This window comes from Mesocricetus auratus, unplaced genomic scaffold, assembly GCF_017639785.1.
Source record: "Mesocricetus auratus isolate SY011 unplaced genomic scaffold, BCM_Maur_2.0 Super-Scaffold_100010, whole genome shotgun sequence".
Taxonomy (NCBI): Eukaryota; Metazoa; Chordata; class Mammalia; order Rodentia; family Cricetidae; genus Mesocricetus; species Mesocricetus auratus.
Window position 1 is genome coordinate 34,370,334 of NW_024429194.1, and position 16,687 is coordinate 34,387,020.

A 16,687-nucleotide genomic window follows, 5' to 3' on the forward strand; every position below is an offset into this window, starting at 1 on the left:
ACCAGATATGGCTGTACAATTGGTTCCCTAGCAGATGCGACATGATTGCCAAGTTGTTGTATGGCTTCTGATACTTGACTTGACTGGGCCATGCAGGGAATGAAGAAAACACAGAGCAGAGAGAGAGAGAGAGAGAGAGAGAGAGAGAGAGAGAGAGAGAGAGAGAGAGAGAGAGAGAGAGAGAGAGCGCTCTGTGATGGCCTGGAAGTTCTGAGGGTACTGCAATAGCCCGGAAGTTCCATGTGTTTATTATGTGGCTGAACAGTGGGTGGGGTTATTGTATACAGCTGAACAAGGAGGCAGGTTTAGCTGATCTCTGTAGGAGTGGGCTCTGTAGTGGAGCTGTCTTCAGACTGTAGACACTGGGTTGGGAGAGAAAACTACAGTGGACATTTTCTGCACACACTGTCAATAGTATTAGATCAGAGGAAGACTTTGCCATCCCCTTGAACCTCATGGCAGGGGTTGTGTGTGTGTGGGGGGGCTTTGCCAATTTCCTATGGGTCTGAGGCTTTGGGGTCCTTGACGTGACTATACGCATGTCAACAGCACACATTCACTCAGTGCTCGCTCTTCTCCCCACACATGGTGAACTCTTACTCTTCCTTCTGTTAGCGTGTAGCCTAAGTTTGCTGGGTTTTCTTGTTCCTCTCAACCTTTGAGTCTTGGCTTCAACATGGTGTGAGTCTGGACCAGTGGCTGGAGGCGGTGTGTGGCTGGGATGTGGACTATGAGAGTCTGGAACCGAGTTCCCACCGGGCCCCTCTTCTGCCACGCCACAAGGAAACCTTGCTTCTGGAGGGATGGGGCAGTCACTTGCTTCCCTGTTGCCTAGCCTCCAGCTCCGCCCCCTCCCCTTCATCATGCTTTTTGCCCTCATCTATCTGAAGGAGGTAGGGAGGAGTCACAGACCCTTCAGTGGGACCCTGGTCCTGGGAAACACAAAAGATGGACAAGGGATGAGGATGAGAGGTACTGGATGTCCTGTGTGGCCCCGAACAAATTTCCCCACAGCTTGAAAGTCAGTTTCCTCGTCTACAGACCAGGAGACTAAACCAGGGGTACTCAGCGGGGGAGCTGAAGGAGTGCCTGGAAGATTCCCTTGGGGGCTAGCATACCCAGTGAAGGCGCCGCTTCAGCTCCATGTACTGGTAGGCCCTTCTCATGCTCATGAACTGAGCCATCTTTAGGACTAGTCATAGTACGGGCACTAAGAACTACCCAGTATCCTGGGAAGACACACACAGTCATGCGCTCATGGGACCCATCGATACAGCTGGCACTCAAGGGTGGCTGAGGCTGCCTAGTACAGCAAGCACATCCTGGTTAGTCTCCAGCACAGGAGTGTACAAGCTGGGTTTTGAGGGATGTGTAGGAGTTCCTCAGCCTAAATGGTGGGTTTCTCAAGGTCCTTGGCAGGAGTTTTCTAGGGGTGTCTCATGAGTCCATGGGGCCTCAGCAGGAGTACAGATAGACTCAGCTCTGTTCAAGAGCTCTAGCCACTAGGCTATATTGCCAGCTTGGGAACCCAAGGGCTGCCATTTAGACTTGCTCTGGCATTAAGACTTAGGCCACTTCCTGTTACTTGTCTTCTGGTGAGTCCAGAAGCAGGGAGCAGCCACATGTGGCCTCCTCAAAGTAGCACACACCCACGGAGGCAGCCAGCCCTTAGTGAGACATGCCAACTCATCGTTTCCCCTTTCAAAACTGGGCAAATAGCAAACCTTCTCCATCAGATTACAGCTGGGATTAAAGAGAGACACCAGGCAGATGTTCAGACAGAGATCCTGTGTGGCCACCCTGTCAGTTCATCAGTATCTCTCTGACTCCTCACAAAAGCAAACTGCACGGGTAATTTGACTATAAAAGTGAAAACTGGACAATTCCTGGGAGCAGGGTATGATGGGTACTTGCCTGTGATGGAAGTACCAAGGGGCTGAGGCAGGAGGATTATCATGAGTTGGAGCCAGTGTGGGTTAGAGTGTGATCTGTCTCAAAACAAACAAACAAATAAACATATGTACAAAACCCCATAAAAACAGAGGCTGAGTCAGGAAGATTCTCAGCCTGAGGCCAGCCTGGACTATGGAGAAGTTCTGGTTTTTATTTTTTATTTTATTTTTTTACTAAAAACACATGAACAAAAGCCACAGCAAACAAACAAACAATATCCCCCGCCCCAAGAAACAAACATGCACACTGGGAGAGATGATCTGGGAGGCCTTTTCTTATTGCAAACTCAGAGGCACACTGCTCCAAGTACCTCAAGATTTCCGTACTAGTTAGAGTCCTAGAGAAACAGGGACAACATGATGTGTGTAGCCAGAGGTGGGAGGATGGATCTCTGGGAAGGGTAGCTGTGGTTATGTTTTGACTGGATGGATGGATGGATGGATGGATGGATGGATGGATGGGTGGGTGGATGGATGGGTGGATGGGTGGGTGGGTGGATGGATGGATGGATGGGTGGGTGGGTGGGTGGATGGATGGGTGGGTGGGTGGATGGATGGATGGGTGGATGGGTGGATGGATGGATGGATGGGTGGATGGGTGGGTGGATGCATGGGTGGATGGATGGATGGGTGGGTGGATGGATGGATGGATGGATGGGTGAGTGGGTGGATGGATGGGTGGATGGGTGAGTGGATGGATGGATGGATGGATGGATGGGTGGGTGGATGGATGGATGGATGGATGGATGGGTGGGTGGATGGATGGATGGGTGGATGGGTGGATGGATGGATGGATGGGTGGATGGGTGGGTGGATGGATGGCTGGATGGATGGATGGGTGGGTGGATGGATGGATGGGTGGATGGGTGGATGGATGGGTGGATGGGTGGGTGGATGGATGGCTGGATGGATGGATGGGTGGGTGGATGGATGGATGGGTGGATGGGTGGATGGATGGGTGGGTGGATGGATGGATGGTTGGATGGATGGATGGGTGGATGCGTGGGTGGATGGATGGATGGATGGATGGATGGGTGGATGGGTGGATGGGTGGAAGGATGGAAGGATAGATTATAGGTATGTGTTGAATGTATGGATGGATGGGTGGGTGAATGGATGGATAAAAGGAAGGACATATAGACAGGTAAATAGGTAGGTAGGTATATAGATGGACAGACAGAAATTGATTTTTAGGAACTGGCTCACGTGATGGTAGGGATGTGGCAAGTTTTAGTTTGCTGAGGGCTGTTAGGCTGGAGATTCAGGGACAAGCTGCAGGTCAAGTTCGGGCACAGGGTGCTGGCAGAGTTCCTCTTGCTGGGGGAGGCCAGTCCTTTCCTCTTCAGTGTTCATCTGACTGGACGAGGTTCACCCACACCTCGGAGGATAATGCTGTGCTTAGAGCCCACTACTAATTTACATGCCAATCTCATTTTTAAACATGCCTTTACAGAAACACTTAGAATAATGTTTGTCTAAACATCTGTGTACCGTGACCTCTGCCTACCTCTAGGCCCCAGCTGTGGGCAGGGCCCACTGATGGCTCAGTGAGCAGATGTGTGTCCTGGTGCCTGGGGACAAGCCAAGGCTTGGAGTGGTTATGGCCAGGTCAGGTGCACACTGGGGCTGTGTGTGCATTTTCTGACCCAAGTCCTAGAGGAAAAGGCCATTTAGATCCCAACAATGTGGTTTCCTGTGTTCCCAAGGCAGGAAGCCACCTCAGCCCAGAGCCACACAACCCTGCTGAGGCAGAGCAGGCCACAGGAGGGGTTGGGGTGCAGCTCCCCACACAGAAGTGATCAAAAGCCCTCACCACAGGGGCTCTGCTCCTTCAGAACCTTGCTGGCCAGGCTAGGTAGGGCAGGGCTTCCTGGAGCTTCAGGTCAATGGGCAGTATCCAGGGCCTCACCTCAGGGAGCTAGCGCAGGAAGGCATTGTGGGTAGCTCTGTCTTTGGTGCCTCCAAGGACCTGGGAGGTCACAGCTGCCCAGATGTCTGCCTTTCTCAGGAGCCTGAGGAACACCTGGAGACTGGAGGGAAGGGGCGCATTTTCTCTGACCTGTCTCTACATCCAGTGCCCATAAAGAAGAATGGAGAATTGTATCCCAGGAGGCTGTGTTCCTGCCAATCCCCAGGCCACCTTTCTAGGGCAGGAACAAGAATTCCCTTTCTTGGAGGGAGAGGGCTGGTAGGAACTGACGAGGTGAGGTGTCTGTCTGTGCTGTAACACAGAGTTACTCAGGCTGCCATTCACAAACTCTAGACGCTCATTTCCACGGTTCCGGGCCACAGGTCCAAGTTAAAGGCACGAGTGGAGCTGATGTTCAGGGAAGTGTCGACTCCGCTTGCACTGGGACTCCTAGTTGCTGCATGCCCCAGAGGCTCAGTAGGGGACAGCACTGTGTGGTGGGAGGGTGGAGGGCATGGGGTCTCCCAGCACTGCCACAGCAGATTTGGGTTCCAGCACAGGGAGATAGACCAGCGTGGGGGATACAAACTCTCATAGCTGGAACAGGGCTGGGGCCCACCTGATTTGGTACCCTAAGCCCAGGAGTGAGGCAGACAGATGAGTGGGTCACCCTGGGTGTTGTGGGGGAGGGGCCTCTGGCCGCTGGAGACTGTGGCTGTGCTTGGGGGGCGGTATTCCAAGGAAAAAACTGTGGTCTTTGTAAACATTGAGCTGTCTAATTATGAGGGTGCAGGCTTGTGGATCTTTCAGGCTGCCTGAAAATGCAAGAATCTGAGACCAGAGAGGATAGTGACCTGCTCAATGGCCACACAGCAAAATGAAAGTGGTTCTGACAGGAACCCAGGTGAGGAAGACGCTGTTGACTGCAGTCATTTGAACATACAGGGGTCCTACTCATTGCTTTCCAATGTTTCAGTTCCCCGAGGCCAACTGTGGTTAAAAAATAAGAGAATTCCAGAAGCAATTCCTTAGTTTGAGATGGTTTTTGTAATTGTGTATTGCTATATTGTTATGTTCTTACTGCCCGTACCTAAATTATTAGTTAAATGGTATCACAAGCATTTACAAATAGGGGAAGGCACCATGCACCTTGGGGTCAGTACCGCCTATAACTTTAAGTACTGACTGGGGAGTGTACCCCTGGAGATGAGGGGTGCCTCAGCATGGGGCTCTGGAGCAGCACAGTGAAAATCATTTAATCCTACCTTGTGACACAGCAGATATCATTAGCTCCATTTTACAGATGAGGGAATAGAAGCTCAGAGTGGCTAGGTAACTTCCCCAGGTAACACAGCTACATCTGTATGTAGGTGGGAAGTTGGCTGCCTGCAGCTTAGGCTCTGATGTGGAGAGATGGAGTACAGCTGCGTGCTCACGTGTGTGCGTGCGTGTGTGCATGTGAGAGAGAGGAGAGAGAGAGAGAGAGAGAGAGAGAGAGAGAGAGAGAGAGAGAGAGAGAGAGAGAGAGAGAGAGAGAGAGAAGTCCAACTGTTGCCCCGTGTCCCACCTCTCAGCCGATAGGTGGTATGGGCACTGATCAGCTCCCATGGTCCCTATCTTCCCCCAGCTAGGGCTCACCTTGCCCACTGTACCTGTCCCAGGGGCTTTAGCTGGGGACAGTCCTAGTTGGAAGTTTGTACATGTTTCCCGATTCTATCTGTGTTAGAAGTGGTGGACACAAAAGCTTCAGTTGACCCCCCTTCTGCTGCAGGGAAGCAGGTGTGTGTGTGTGTGTGTGTGTGTGTGTGTGTGTGTGTGTGTGTGTGTGTGTGTGTGTTGACTCTGTAAGGGAAGGGGGGCATCTCTGAATGAATGATTATCCAGGGAGGGACATTTTGAACTGGGCCTTGAAGGAGACATATGAGTTTGCCATTCCAGACTTGCTCCTTGAAGACTCAGAGGTCCATTTGGGGACGTTGGTGTGGCAGGAACAGACCCTTTGGGGGTACTGACTGGGGGCAGAAGCTAGACCAGGCTGCAAGGAGGAGTTGGCTCTAGTCAGGAATGTGGTGTAATCTGTCAGCACTTGCTGGCCTGTGCATGGATGGGCACAGGCTGGAGGTGGGAGGCAGTCTATAGAAAGGTAGCTGGTATGAACTGGTGCATGGTGGGAGCTGGAGAAGAAGGCTGGGGGTCCCTCAGCTTCTTTGGAATTATTTTCTGGAACTTGATGATCAAATGCCCAGCAGGGTGACGAAAGAGAAGGAGTTAGAGAGGAATGGGAAGGGGTAGGAGAACAGGGTCAAGGAGGGCCTGCTATTGCCATCCCATCACCACCCAGCACTGGCCTGGCTTGCTCATTCTGAGGGACCCAGTGACTTGATTTCTATACTGTTTACCTGCTGCTGTGTGAACATGGCTCTGTGGCAGGATTGATAGGGTGGGATGCTTCTGGCTTTGGGGTCCCTGGGGGCTGAGTCAGGATGGCAGCTGGGCCTGCTGAGGACTGTGGTGAAGAGCTGGCTGCTGGAGTGTTTCCAAGACAGGGTAACTGGTTCCCCAGCTACCCAAGTGACAAGGCTGAAGTCACATGCCTTTCCTAGCTTGTCCCAGAAGTGACACACACCGTCAGTTCTACACTATCCCGTCACGCAAGAGTTCCATTCCTGACATAATACTTGAGATAACCAACTTGAAGACCGAAAAGCTAATTATGTCTCAGTGCCAGTCAATAGCTGTACTGGCCAGTGGTGGCCCAGTACATCACAGAAGTTTGTGCCTAGGCCTGCTCACCTCATTGCAGTCAAGGAGCAAAGAGAGAATCAGGAAGGGGCGGGGTCCCTGTATCCTGCTCAGGGACCTAACTTCTGCCTTTGGCCTGGTTCTTTGAATTTTTATTCCCCTGTCAGAACACCCGCCACAGGCATCAGGAAGAAACATTCACTTTGCTCACGGTTTCAAAGGTGTCAGTCCACTGTGTTGTGGGGCGTTGTTGGTAGAGCAACTTTGCTCATGCTGGCCAGGAAGTGGTGGTGGGAGAGAAAGCCCACCTGTGAGTCAACTTTTTCTCTTTCCTCCCTTGTATTCCATATGCTTTCCATGGGATAGGGTACCACACTCTCCCCTTCCTCTCTGGAAGAATAACAGACCAGGGTGTACTTGACTGACCTCTCGGGTACTTCCCAATCAAATCAAGTTGTCAATGGAGAGCAACCAGCTCCAGGCTCGGGTCTTACCCCTTCAGCCCTTCCCCAGGAGCCTTTAAAACACAAGCTTGATGAACAGCCAGGCCTGATGGGGTAGGAGTCAAGATTACCCCAGCCAGGCCTGGAGCGATGGAGCAATGGCTCAGTGGTTAAGAGCACTAGTTGCTCTTCCAGAGGACCCAAGTTCAAATCCCAGCACTCATGTGGCAGCTCCTAATCACTTCTAACTCCAGTTCCGGGGAATCTGACTCCCTCTGCAGGCACCAGAGATATACATGATTGTTTAGAAACGCATTCGGATAAGACACTGATACACATAAAATCAACAATTAATAATAAAAGATTACTTAAACCAGCCCTATCAGTCTGGTGTGTGTGTGTGTGTGTGTGTGTGTGTGTGTGTGTGTGTGTGTGTGTGTTAGCAGAGGGCATGAATCCCCCTTAGAGTTGGATGCCACACTATTGGTCTCAGAGAGGCCAGCAGTATGGCCGGGCCAAGCTTTGAATGACAGCAGGAGGCTGTTCACTGTCCCTGGAGAAGATTGGAGATAGGTGGCTAAGAATGTAATGGAGGCTCCTCTGGAGACAAAGGACTCAGTGGGACTGGGGACAGGTGCTCTGAGGTACAGCACCATACTTGACCTTCTGGGGACCTGCCCTGAGTGCTGAGGTACCTCTGAAGTGGGATGGGGACATCTTCTCATACAACTCTGCATTCACCATGCAGGGGGCCCTGGGCTGCCATTGCCTGAGTATCTCCTGGAGGACACTTGTTGAGTGTCTGTCCGCTGAGAGACTCCTATGGTCCTACAGCAGGATGCTGCTAAGGGTGCCCGCCAAAGTCAGTGTTGGAATCCTCTCAGGCCTGAGAACTGCCTGGAAGAAAGGGTGCCCTTGTATCGCAAAGCCAGGCACATCCATGCCTGATCACAGGCTGGTCTGCCTGGGCCTTGTCTGACGCTGTGTGGTCCAGAGTCTGAAGCAGATGCTGTCCTAGCTGCAGAGGGTACAGGCTGAGTGGATGGGCAAGCTCTCTGTGCTGAGGAGTTCAGTGCAGGCAGACAGCTCAGCTGGAAGCCACCTAGGGAGACTTCCGATGGTGAACTGCTCTGACCAGGAGACAGCAGGGGCACTGGAAGGACTAATGGAGGCCCACTGTACCGTGGGCAGTCAGGAAAAGCCTGTATGAGGAGAGGGCCTTGAGTGGATCCCACCAGGGGTCGACTCGCCAAGGACTGAGGATGAGGGAGAGAGTCCAGGCTGCCAGAACAGCATATACACAGGCCCCCAGGGAGGAAAGAGCTTGTTGCATCCTGAGAATGTCAGAAATGTGGAAGACACTGGAGGAAGACAGAGTCCTGGTCCCCCCTCTAGGGTCTAGATTGGGGATTGAGAGGCTCAGTGGGCTCAAGATACGGCTGGTTGAACATGAGTTGTGTCGGGGGCTTGCAATAGGGGAAGGCTGAGTGTGGGAGATGATTAAATTAAACGATAAGGGTACACAGAGTCATGGGGAGATTTCCCCCCAGGTACAACTCAGTGGACACTTATTAAGCCCTTACAGTGTACCAGGTACAGCGGGGGAGGGGCTACCCATTTGTAGTCTCTGGCCAGCAGTGTGTGTGTGGGGGGCTCCCAGGCTCAGGCCAATTGGACTGAGGTTTTCTCAGTCCTAATTAGGGTCCCTGTCCCAAGGAAGACATGGAGGTGAGCTGGTATAAGGGGAACACCTTCTGGAAGGGAGGGAGCTGCCACCTAGGGTGCAGACACAGGCTCAGAGAATCAGGAAAGGTCAGGTTTGACTTGGTGGGGCATCTGTCACATGGGCAAGGGTGATGATGAGCTGTCCTGGGGGCTGTCAGGGTCAGCATATGCTTGCTCAGCTCAAGTGAGTCACAGGCTTGAGCTGGGCCAGGACAGGGTGCCAATGGCCAAGGTGACATCCCAGGTTCCACCTTGTTTGCTGGGCTGGGTGTGGGGAGCTCCAGAGCCTCTGTAACTGCAGAGCGGCCTCTGAACCCCAACCTCCAGCCCCGAGTCTGCTAAGAGCTGGTGGCTGAAGCCGATAGGGGTGAGTAGGGTCAACCGAATAGCAGGGGCAGCTGAGAATTGATTTAGGGCGTCCCCTTGCCTGCTTGCTGGCTTCTCTAACCAGTGGCCAGGCTCTCCTGTCCCAGCAGACCTAGTGGCCAGGAGACCCAAATCAGTTCAGAACCCAGGTCAGGGCACCTCTGAGAAGGGCTCCTGGAACTTTCTGGAAGTGCCAAGTGCCCTGGGGGCGGGGAGGCAGAACAGGGGACATTCCTTGCTTAGGGAACCTGATAGGAAATTTGATTCCAGCTTCTGGTGGTGGGAGGGAGAGCAAGTTCTCCAAGTGTGTGTGTGTGTGTGTGTGTGTGTGTGTGTGTGTGTGTGTGTGTGTGTGCATGCCACAGATCCCAGGGTTTCTGTAGCATGAGTGTGTGTGAGGTTCCCGGCATGGTGTGTGTGTGTATGTGTATGAGGGGAGTCCCTAGTGCTCTGTGTGCCCGCGGGTGTGCCTGGGCCTCTGGCCTAAGGGAGTGCACGTGTGACAGGCCTGCCTGCTGTTGGGTGTGAGGGGAGAGGCCCCCTCGCTCCTCTGTGCCGCTGGCACTGGGCCTGGGTCCCCACCACCTCGGCCTGGCGGGACTCCAGCAGACGCCCTGGGGGTACGCACCCGGGCTCCCCGTTCTTCCTCCCCACAGTCCCTCCTCCCCTCTCCTTGTCCCCCCTCCCCCTGCCGGGCGTGGAGGGCCAGGGTGGGAGGAGATTGCGACTGAGTTTCCATTTCATACCTCGCGGCTAAAACTTTCTTTCTGTCTCGCTCCCGCAGTCTGCAGCTTCTCCTGTCATCGGAAATGCCAGGCCAAGGTAAGGGGCAGCTGGAGCGGGGAGGGGCGGGCTGGGCTGGGGCGGGGCGGCTGCTCTTTGTTTATGCAGAGCGCGGGGCAGGGGTCAAGGTGAAGGCCAAGGCTGGTGGGGGTGCTGGTCCTGCCGTGCACTGCCCTGCACTGCCCTGCGAGGCCCCATTTGGTCAGCCTGGGGTAGCCTTGTCTGCTGCACGACAGAGAGTGGGGGCGGGGCCGTCTGATTAGGTGCTACCCATTTTTCATGGGCCAGCTCCCCACCCCCCACCCCTGCCCCATTTGCACGCTTAGTTTCTCCAGTGTTTTCCTGGTGGTCATGCAGGAGAGGGAAACTGAGGCAATAAGACAGGAGCGATTGCTGCTGGGCCCTGATTGTTCAAATGTCTTTTCAGGTCTGGGCAGAGGGTGGTGGGTCAGCTTTTGGAGTAATGGGATGTAGGGTGGGGGTGGGTGTCATGAGTCTGGATGGAAACTGCTGGCAGGTGGCTCAGCTTCCATCGTGGGTTGGAGACCTACTAGGAATTCTCTCCCTACTCTTCCCCAGTGTCTGCTCAGCCTCCAGGCCTCCCGGCTTCCTGCCATTTCACCTGCCTTTGCTGTATAAACCTGGCAGGAGCCCAGGGGAGAAGGAAGCCAGGGAGCAGGGAGTTAGGTACAGGGTCCGTGTTTTTTCACCCCCAAGGCTTTATTTTTTATTAGCTGGGTGGTGTTAGGCATGCCATGGCTCTGACAGAGCCTGATTCATTCCAAGGATATGGGGAAAAGAAGCCCACCTCTGAAAATACTGCGAATGTTAATCAGTTAAGTACTCAGAAAACAGACAGACAGACAGACAAACAAGAAACCCACTACCGAGGAACAGAGCCTGGTTGGGAGGAAAATGGGCTGTTGATGGAACCCCAGGTCTGGAAGTGGTCTGCTCCCTCCTGTGAGTTCCTGAATATGCAGCGGCCTCAAGGACACCCTGCAAGAGATGCCCCCACCCCCCACTATAAACTCTGGGTTGCAAAGGGCCTGTGGTTTGCAGTAGGATTAAGGCTATTTGGCTTCTTTGGCTGGGCCAGCTTTGTCTTGGCGGGTGGTGGTGTGTGTTCTGTCTTCCTCTGTTGTCCCCTTCACTCAGGTCATCTGGAGCAGAGGTCTCCCTCCGTCTTTAACTCCATAGACTTCCTGCTCCTCTCCTCACCCGTTCCCGTATCAATGTTCCGCAGTGACGGTGAACATTTGTGCTCTGGGGGCCCAAGCCTTAGAAAGCTACACTCTATCCAGTACACATGCTATCAGATTTTAATCTTGGAATCCCACAGGCCAGAGGATCGTGTTGCCTCTCAGTTGGAGAAATCAAGGCACGGAAAAGTGTAGGTGTAGTTCCTCTGTCACAGCCTTTTGTGCCCCTTTGACTGTCCTTCCCCGTCCACTGGCCCATGGTTCTCCCTCCCTGACCTACAACCTCTGTTACTTTGCAGCTCCCACCAGCAGCAGGAGACACGTAAAGACGATTAGGTGATGAGTTTACTGTCAGTGAAAAGTCAGTGGAAGAGGTGGCCCAGAAAGATGCGGCAGACAGTGGTCCTCTGTTTCAGGAGACCAAAGATGACTTTCAGGGGTCTCAGTCTGCCTGATGCCTGGGGGTGCAGGTGCCCCAGGCTGTGACAGTCCTGCACTGCAACTAGAAGGGGGAGGGGTCAGGCAGGGCACCTCCATACAGATGGAGCTTTTCATAGGATTTCCCTCTATAGGAAGTGGAACCTCCTGGTGGTGCGTACTCCACCCAGCTGGCAAGACTCTACCCAAACCACAGCTCTTACTGCAGCCCTGCCTCTTCCTCTGACTGGGAAGCCAAGTTCTGTGCTGTGGGCTTGTAGCTAGATGAGCTTGGTGGCCATCCTCCCCATCCCCTGCTTCTACAGAAGTCACCAAGCAGCTGGCCAGCCCTCTTCATGGACAGGACACTGCTCTAAGGCAGTTGATAGGAGAGTTGGGCATGATTAGCCCAGCATGAGTGCTTGGAGGAGGTGTTATAGGAAGCGAGACCCAGAGGATGCCCCTAGGAAGGAGGAGAACAAAAGGAAGGTGCAGGCTGGAGAGTTTAGGGCACTAGAAACAGATCAGGGCTGACACTGTGAGAGACCCTGTTGCCCCAGGCAAGGACAGGGCCAGAGGTCGCTAGTGGTATCCACCCAAGACTGTCGAGTGACTTGGCTGGTGGTTTGGCACTCAGGACTGTCGAGTGACTTGGCTGGTGGTGTGGCACTCAGAATCACGGGGCAGCAGTGAGGAAGGGGCTGACGAGGATGTGTTTCAAAGTCTAGAGCCTTGCTGGTGGGTGGGATGTTGGGTGTGAGAAAGAATGACTGACTCATAGGTCTTTGGCCAGAGCGACTGGGGACATATGGCTTCATTTACTGCGCAGAGGAAGTGTGGAGAAGGTTCCTTGAAAGCACCATGGGGGATTTTCCTTTGTTTTGTGTCTTTTTCCAGTTTTCTGTCTTCCCTCCATTGGGGAGTTTTCTTGTTGATTCTCAATTCTGCCTTCCAGAATGTTCCTATAGTACAAACCCATGCTGAGATGGAGCTGGGGTATGGATACAAATCAATATAATGCGACAAAAATTCCCTAGATTTAGAAGATCAGAGCGACAATAACCATTTGTGTTGCTCCCTGTCTCTGAGGGTCTGGAGTTGGAGAAGGGCTTGAATGGCCAGTTCTAGTCCAGCAAAGCATTGCGGTCAACGCTATCTCCATCACTGCTACCCACCCGTATTAGAGAGTGAACGCAGGACCCCAGCCATGCTAAGCCAGCACCTGACCACTGAGCTACATCTCTAGCCTCTTGCTGATTTTCTTCGAGATAGGATCTTACTAAGGCACAGACCTCAAACTCTGCTGTAGCCCAGGCTAGCCTTAAACTTACCATCCTCCTGTCTTATGAAGTAGCTAAGATGACAGGCCTGTATCCCCGGGATTAGCAGCGATCTTTTAAAGGTCTGATGGGACTTGAGGGTCCTCTCTCTAGAGTTCTCTTTTAGGGCTGCCAGTGGGGCTGGCTGTTGGCAAAGGCCCCTCGTCAGCCCTGTGATCTCCTGCTAAGGGCAATTGAGCATTCTCATGGGATACTGGCTTCCTGGGAATGGTTTCAAGAGCGTGGAGACAGAAACACTGTGTCTTTTCCATCCTAGCCTGTGAGGTGGAGGCACCTGTGTGCCAGTAGGGGGAACCCACCGAGTCTTCACAGTGGAGCCATGCAAAGGCATGTTAGTTACTTCTGTTGCCTTGATGAAATCCCGGACAGGAGCTGCTTAAGGGAGGGAAGGGTTATTTTGTCTCACGGTTTCTGAGAGCTATCATTTTCCACCATGGTGGTGAGGGCATTGAGTGGGTGCATGAGGTAGTGACTTCGAATGGTGGGGAGGAGAAGCAGAGCCTGCAGGGGGGAATTGCTCCTAAAAGCTCCTCAGGTTTCAGAACCCCTCTGTAAGCTGGGGACCCAGGATAGGTGACGAGCCCATGAGCGATACTAAGATTCAGACTATACCAGAAGCTGGTTGCAGTTGCCCAGGACCAGGCTAAGTGATTCAGGGAGGCTGCCTGAACGGCAGAGTACATCTCTGTTGATACTATCATGTTTCCTCATCTGTGTCTGCATAGGACTTCCAATATGCAAGATACTCCCATTCATGTCACAGGCTGGGAGATAGGCAAAGCTCGCGATAACCTGACTTCACATACTCACCACCGACACCACCAGGGCTCTCACATCTCTGTACAGTGGCTTGTACTGGACTTGATCAGGCAAGAGGGGAGTGAGAGCAACAAGGATGTGGGGGAGGAGGGACTGGACTCTCAGTATGGTTCCAGCAAACCCCTTCTCCAGTTCTTGTAGAGGCTAAAATTCTCCCATAGTCTCCCACCCTCATACCTCTTGGGGGTCCTTATCTGTACCTTATTTTTTTCTCTGCTGCTGAGGATTTTAAATGAATGATCAGCATTTGCTTCCCAGTCTTTTTAAAAATATATTTTTATTTTGTGTGTGTGGTGTTTTGCCTGTACCTATGTCTGTGTACTATCTGCCTGCCTGGTGCCCGAGGAGGCCAGAAGAAGGAATTAGAGCCACAATGGGACTTGAACCTGGGTCCTGCAGAAAGCCAGTGTTCTTAACCATTGAGCCGTCTCTCCAGCCTTGCGTCTTACTCTTGTTGAGATTTACCCTCTGCTGATCTTTATCCCCTGCTTTCTCGTGCTACTCCATTGTAGTTACATGTTATTTTACCTTTAGCTTTAGAATGGCTTTAGAGGCTACAGAGTTGCAGAGGGAGTGACAGAATAGTGGGGCCCAGATCCCCAATTCCCCAATTCCCAAGTGGACTTTTGAGTAGAACCCTGCTGCCCTATTTTGACCATATCAGGTCATGGCTCCTCCCAGCAAAATACTGTTGGTGTCTTGCAGACAAATTGGGAGTTACATGAAAGGAGCCGGGGCCTGGGTGTGCCAGCACTGGGCAGCTGGGATTTCTCACCTGCTTGCTTCCCTGAAATTCTCTTCTGTGCTCAATCTAGGCCCTGGAGGGGAGAAGACCACGCCCATGACATAATCTCTTCCCTGGTATCAAAAGGGACCCAGCTTCACCTTGATGCTCCAAAGGGAAAGGAAACCCACCTTTCAGTGTAGTATTCGCTTCGACACTAGGTCCTCATGAACATACAGCCTTCTGTGTAGTTGGCTTGGAGGAAGCTACTCTCCAGCCACCAAGAATAGCTGAGTGGGAGGGGGCTTGTGGCCCCAGGGGCAGTCTGTGACTCTGAGCCTGGTGGAGTGTTTAAGCTCTTTGGCCTTGGAGACAGACTACTAAGCTTCAGTCTAATACTGTGTGGCCTTTCGAGAGTCGCTGGGCTTCTCTGAACCCATATCCTCACCTGTAACATGGCGATTATAACGGGACTTATATAATGGGGGTCTCAGGAATACTGAAGATGGTAACCCAACTAGGGTACCAAGTTCAAAATACAGTGCTCAAAAAGTTATGAAGACCGATTCACTTTATTCTCCCTACTTGTCTCTTATTTCATGAAAGGTGGGGGGGGGGCTCTGAAAACCCAGCACAGCTTGCTGAGGCGATGGTGTCAAGACTAGACACTTGCACCAGGGCTGTCTCATCTTCCCTCCTCTCTCTGTCATCAGGGAAGAGCAAGGTCACTGCACATGCCGCTGTAGTGTGGTTTTGGCTGTTTGCCACCTTGTGACACCTAATGAACACAGCCATGACTTGAGATCTTGTATGGAGTCACCTGGACACTTTAGCAGAGACTCATGAGTCATGGTCTGCATGGTGTGTGTGGGCACTGGGATTCTTAACAAGAGGCCAACTGTGGCAGGGCTGTTTCTAGCCAAGCTTGGTATGACTTTTTTAGCATTTTGCTGAGGTGTTTGCTGGAGAGAAATAAAAGCATTTCCTCACAATGATGAATAATGTACAGGTACTGAAATCACGAGAGACCCAAAATGGAAAAAACGGAAACATTTTGCATTCAGTGATGGGTGAACAATTGGTGATACAGTCTTCAGAGTCATATTCTGGGGCCTTGAAAAGTCATCCATTTGGACTGGAGATGCCACTCAGCTGGGAGAGTGCTTGCCTAACTCTAAGGAAGCCCCGGGTTCTACCCTTTGCACCTCATAAACCAGGGATGGGATGCATGCGTATGATCTTAGCCCTGTGGAGGAAGAGACAGAAGGATCAGAAGTTCAAGCATACCTTCATTTATATAGTGAGTGTGAGGCCGTCTTTATGATGCCCTATTTTAAAACAAGCAAACAAACAAACACACAGGCATGGACTGGTCTTACACACAGGAGGAGAGCCCAAGACACGGTGCTGGGCGAGCGAAGCCAAGTACATATAGGGTGCACAATGGATGATCCATTTTCTCTAGATGGGCAGACTTCCAGTTCTAAGGACTATCTCTGTAGGTACTGGGGGCAGGAGTCTGGGGAAGAGGACTGGTGGACAGTGTGGAGAGTGCTTGGGCAAGCAGAACTGTTTGGCTATCAAGGTGCATATATACCTGTCAGACTTCTTGAGCCCTCCTAGCGTCCAGGAGGTGGAGGCAGGAGGATTGTAAGTTCTCACAAAACCAAACCCGGAGGTTGGGGAGATTGCTGAGTCAGTGATGTGCTTCCTTCACAAATGTGGGGCCCTGAGTTCAGGTTGCCGGCACTCAAGTAAAAGCTGGCCATGGTGGTGTGTGTCTCTAACTGCAGCACTGGGGAGGTAGAGGCAGATGCGGCCTTACAGCTCCTGGACCAGCCAGTCTAGCCAATCAGCAAGTCCCAGGTTCAGGTTCAGTAAGAGACTCTGTCTGAACACATAAGCTGAAAAAGCAATCAAGGAAGACAGCCTTGTACTTTTTAAAGCCTGTTGATAAGTATTCCCAGTATTGATTTTCAAATACTGGAATGGCCTTGTCTTCTGAGACAAATCTCATTTGTACACACACACACACACACACACACACACACACACACACACACACACACACAGCTTCTTATTTGTCATTGGATGAGATCTGCCAGTGTTTGGGTGGGTGAGGATTTATGAGAGATTGGAGTATAGTTATATTTTTATTTTACAATGTTTTTGTCTGGTAAAACTGGACTCAGAATGAAGGGAGATGCATTCTCCACATTCCGTAGCTGCTTTTTATATTTTTTGGTTTTGTTATGATTTTGAGAC

General features: G+C 52.1%; 1 protein-coding gene across 8 annotated transcripts in view; it reads left to right on the plus strand.

Moving 5' to 3' along the window:
* Positions 1-16,687, plus strand: part of Tns1 (tensin 1) — a 217,469-nt gene that overhangs the window by 46,556 nt on the left and 154,226 nt on the right. For all 8 annotated transcript variants that reach the window (XM_040753344.1, XM_040753346.1, XM_040753348.1 and 5 more), the window contains one exon: positions 9,922-9,959. In XM_040753344.1, the coding sequence (XP_040609278.1) occupies positions 9,922-9,959 (38 nt within the window). The remainder of the gene's footprint in view (positions 1-9,921; positions 9,960-16,687) is intronic.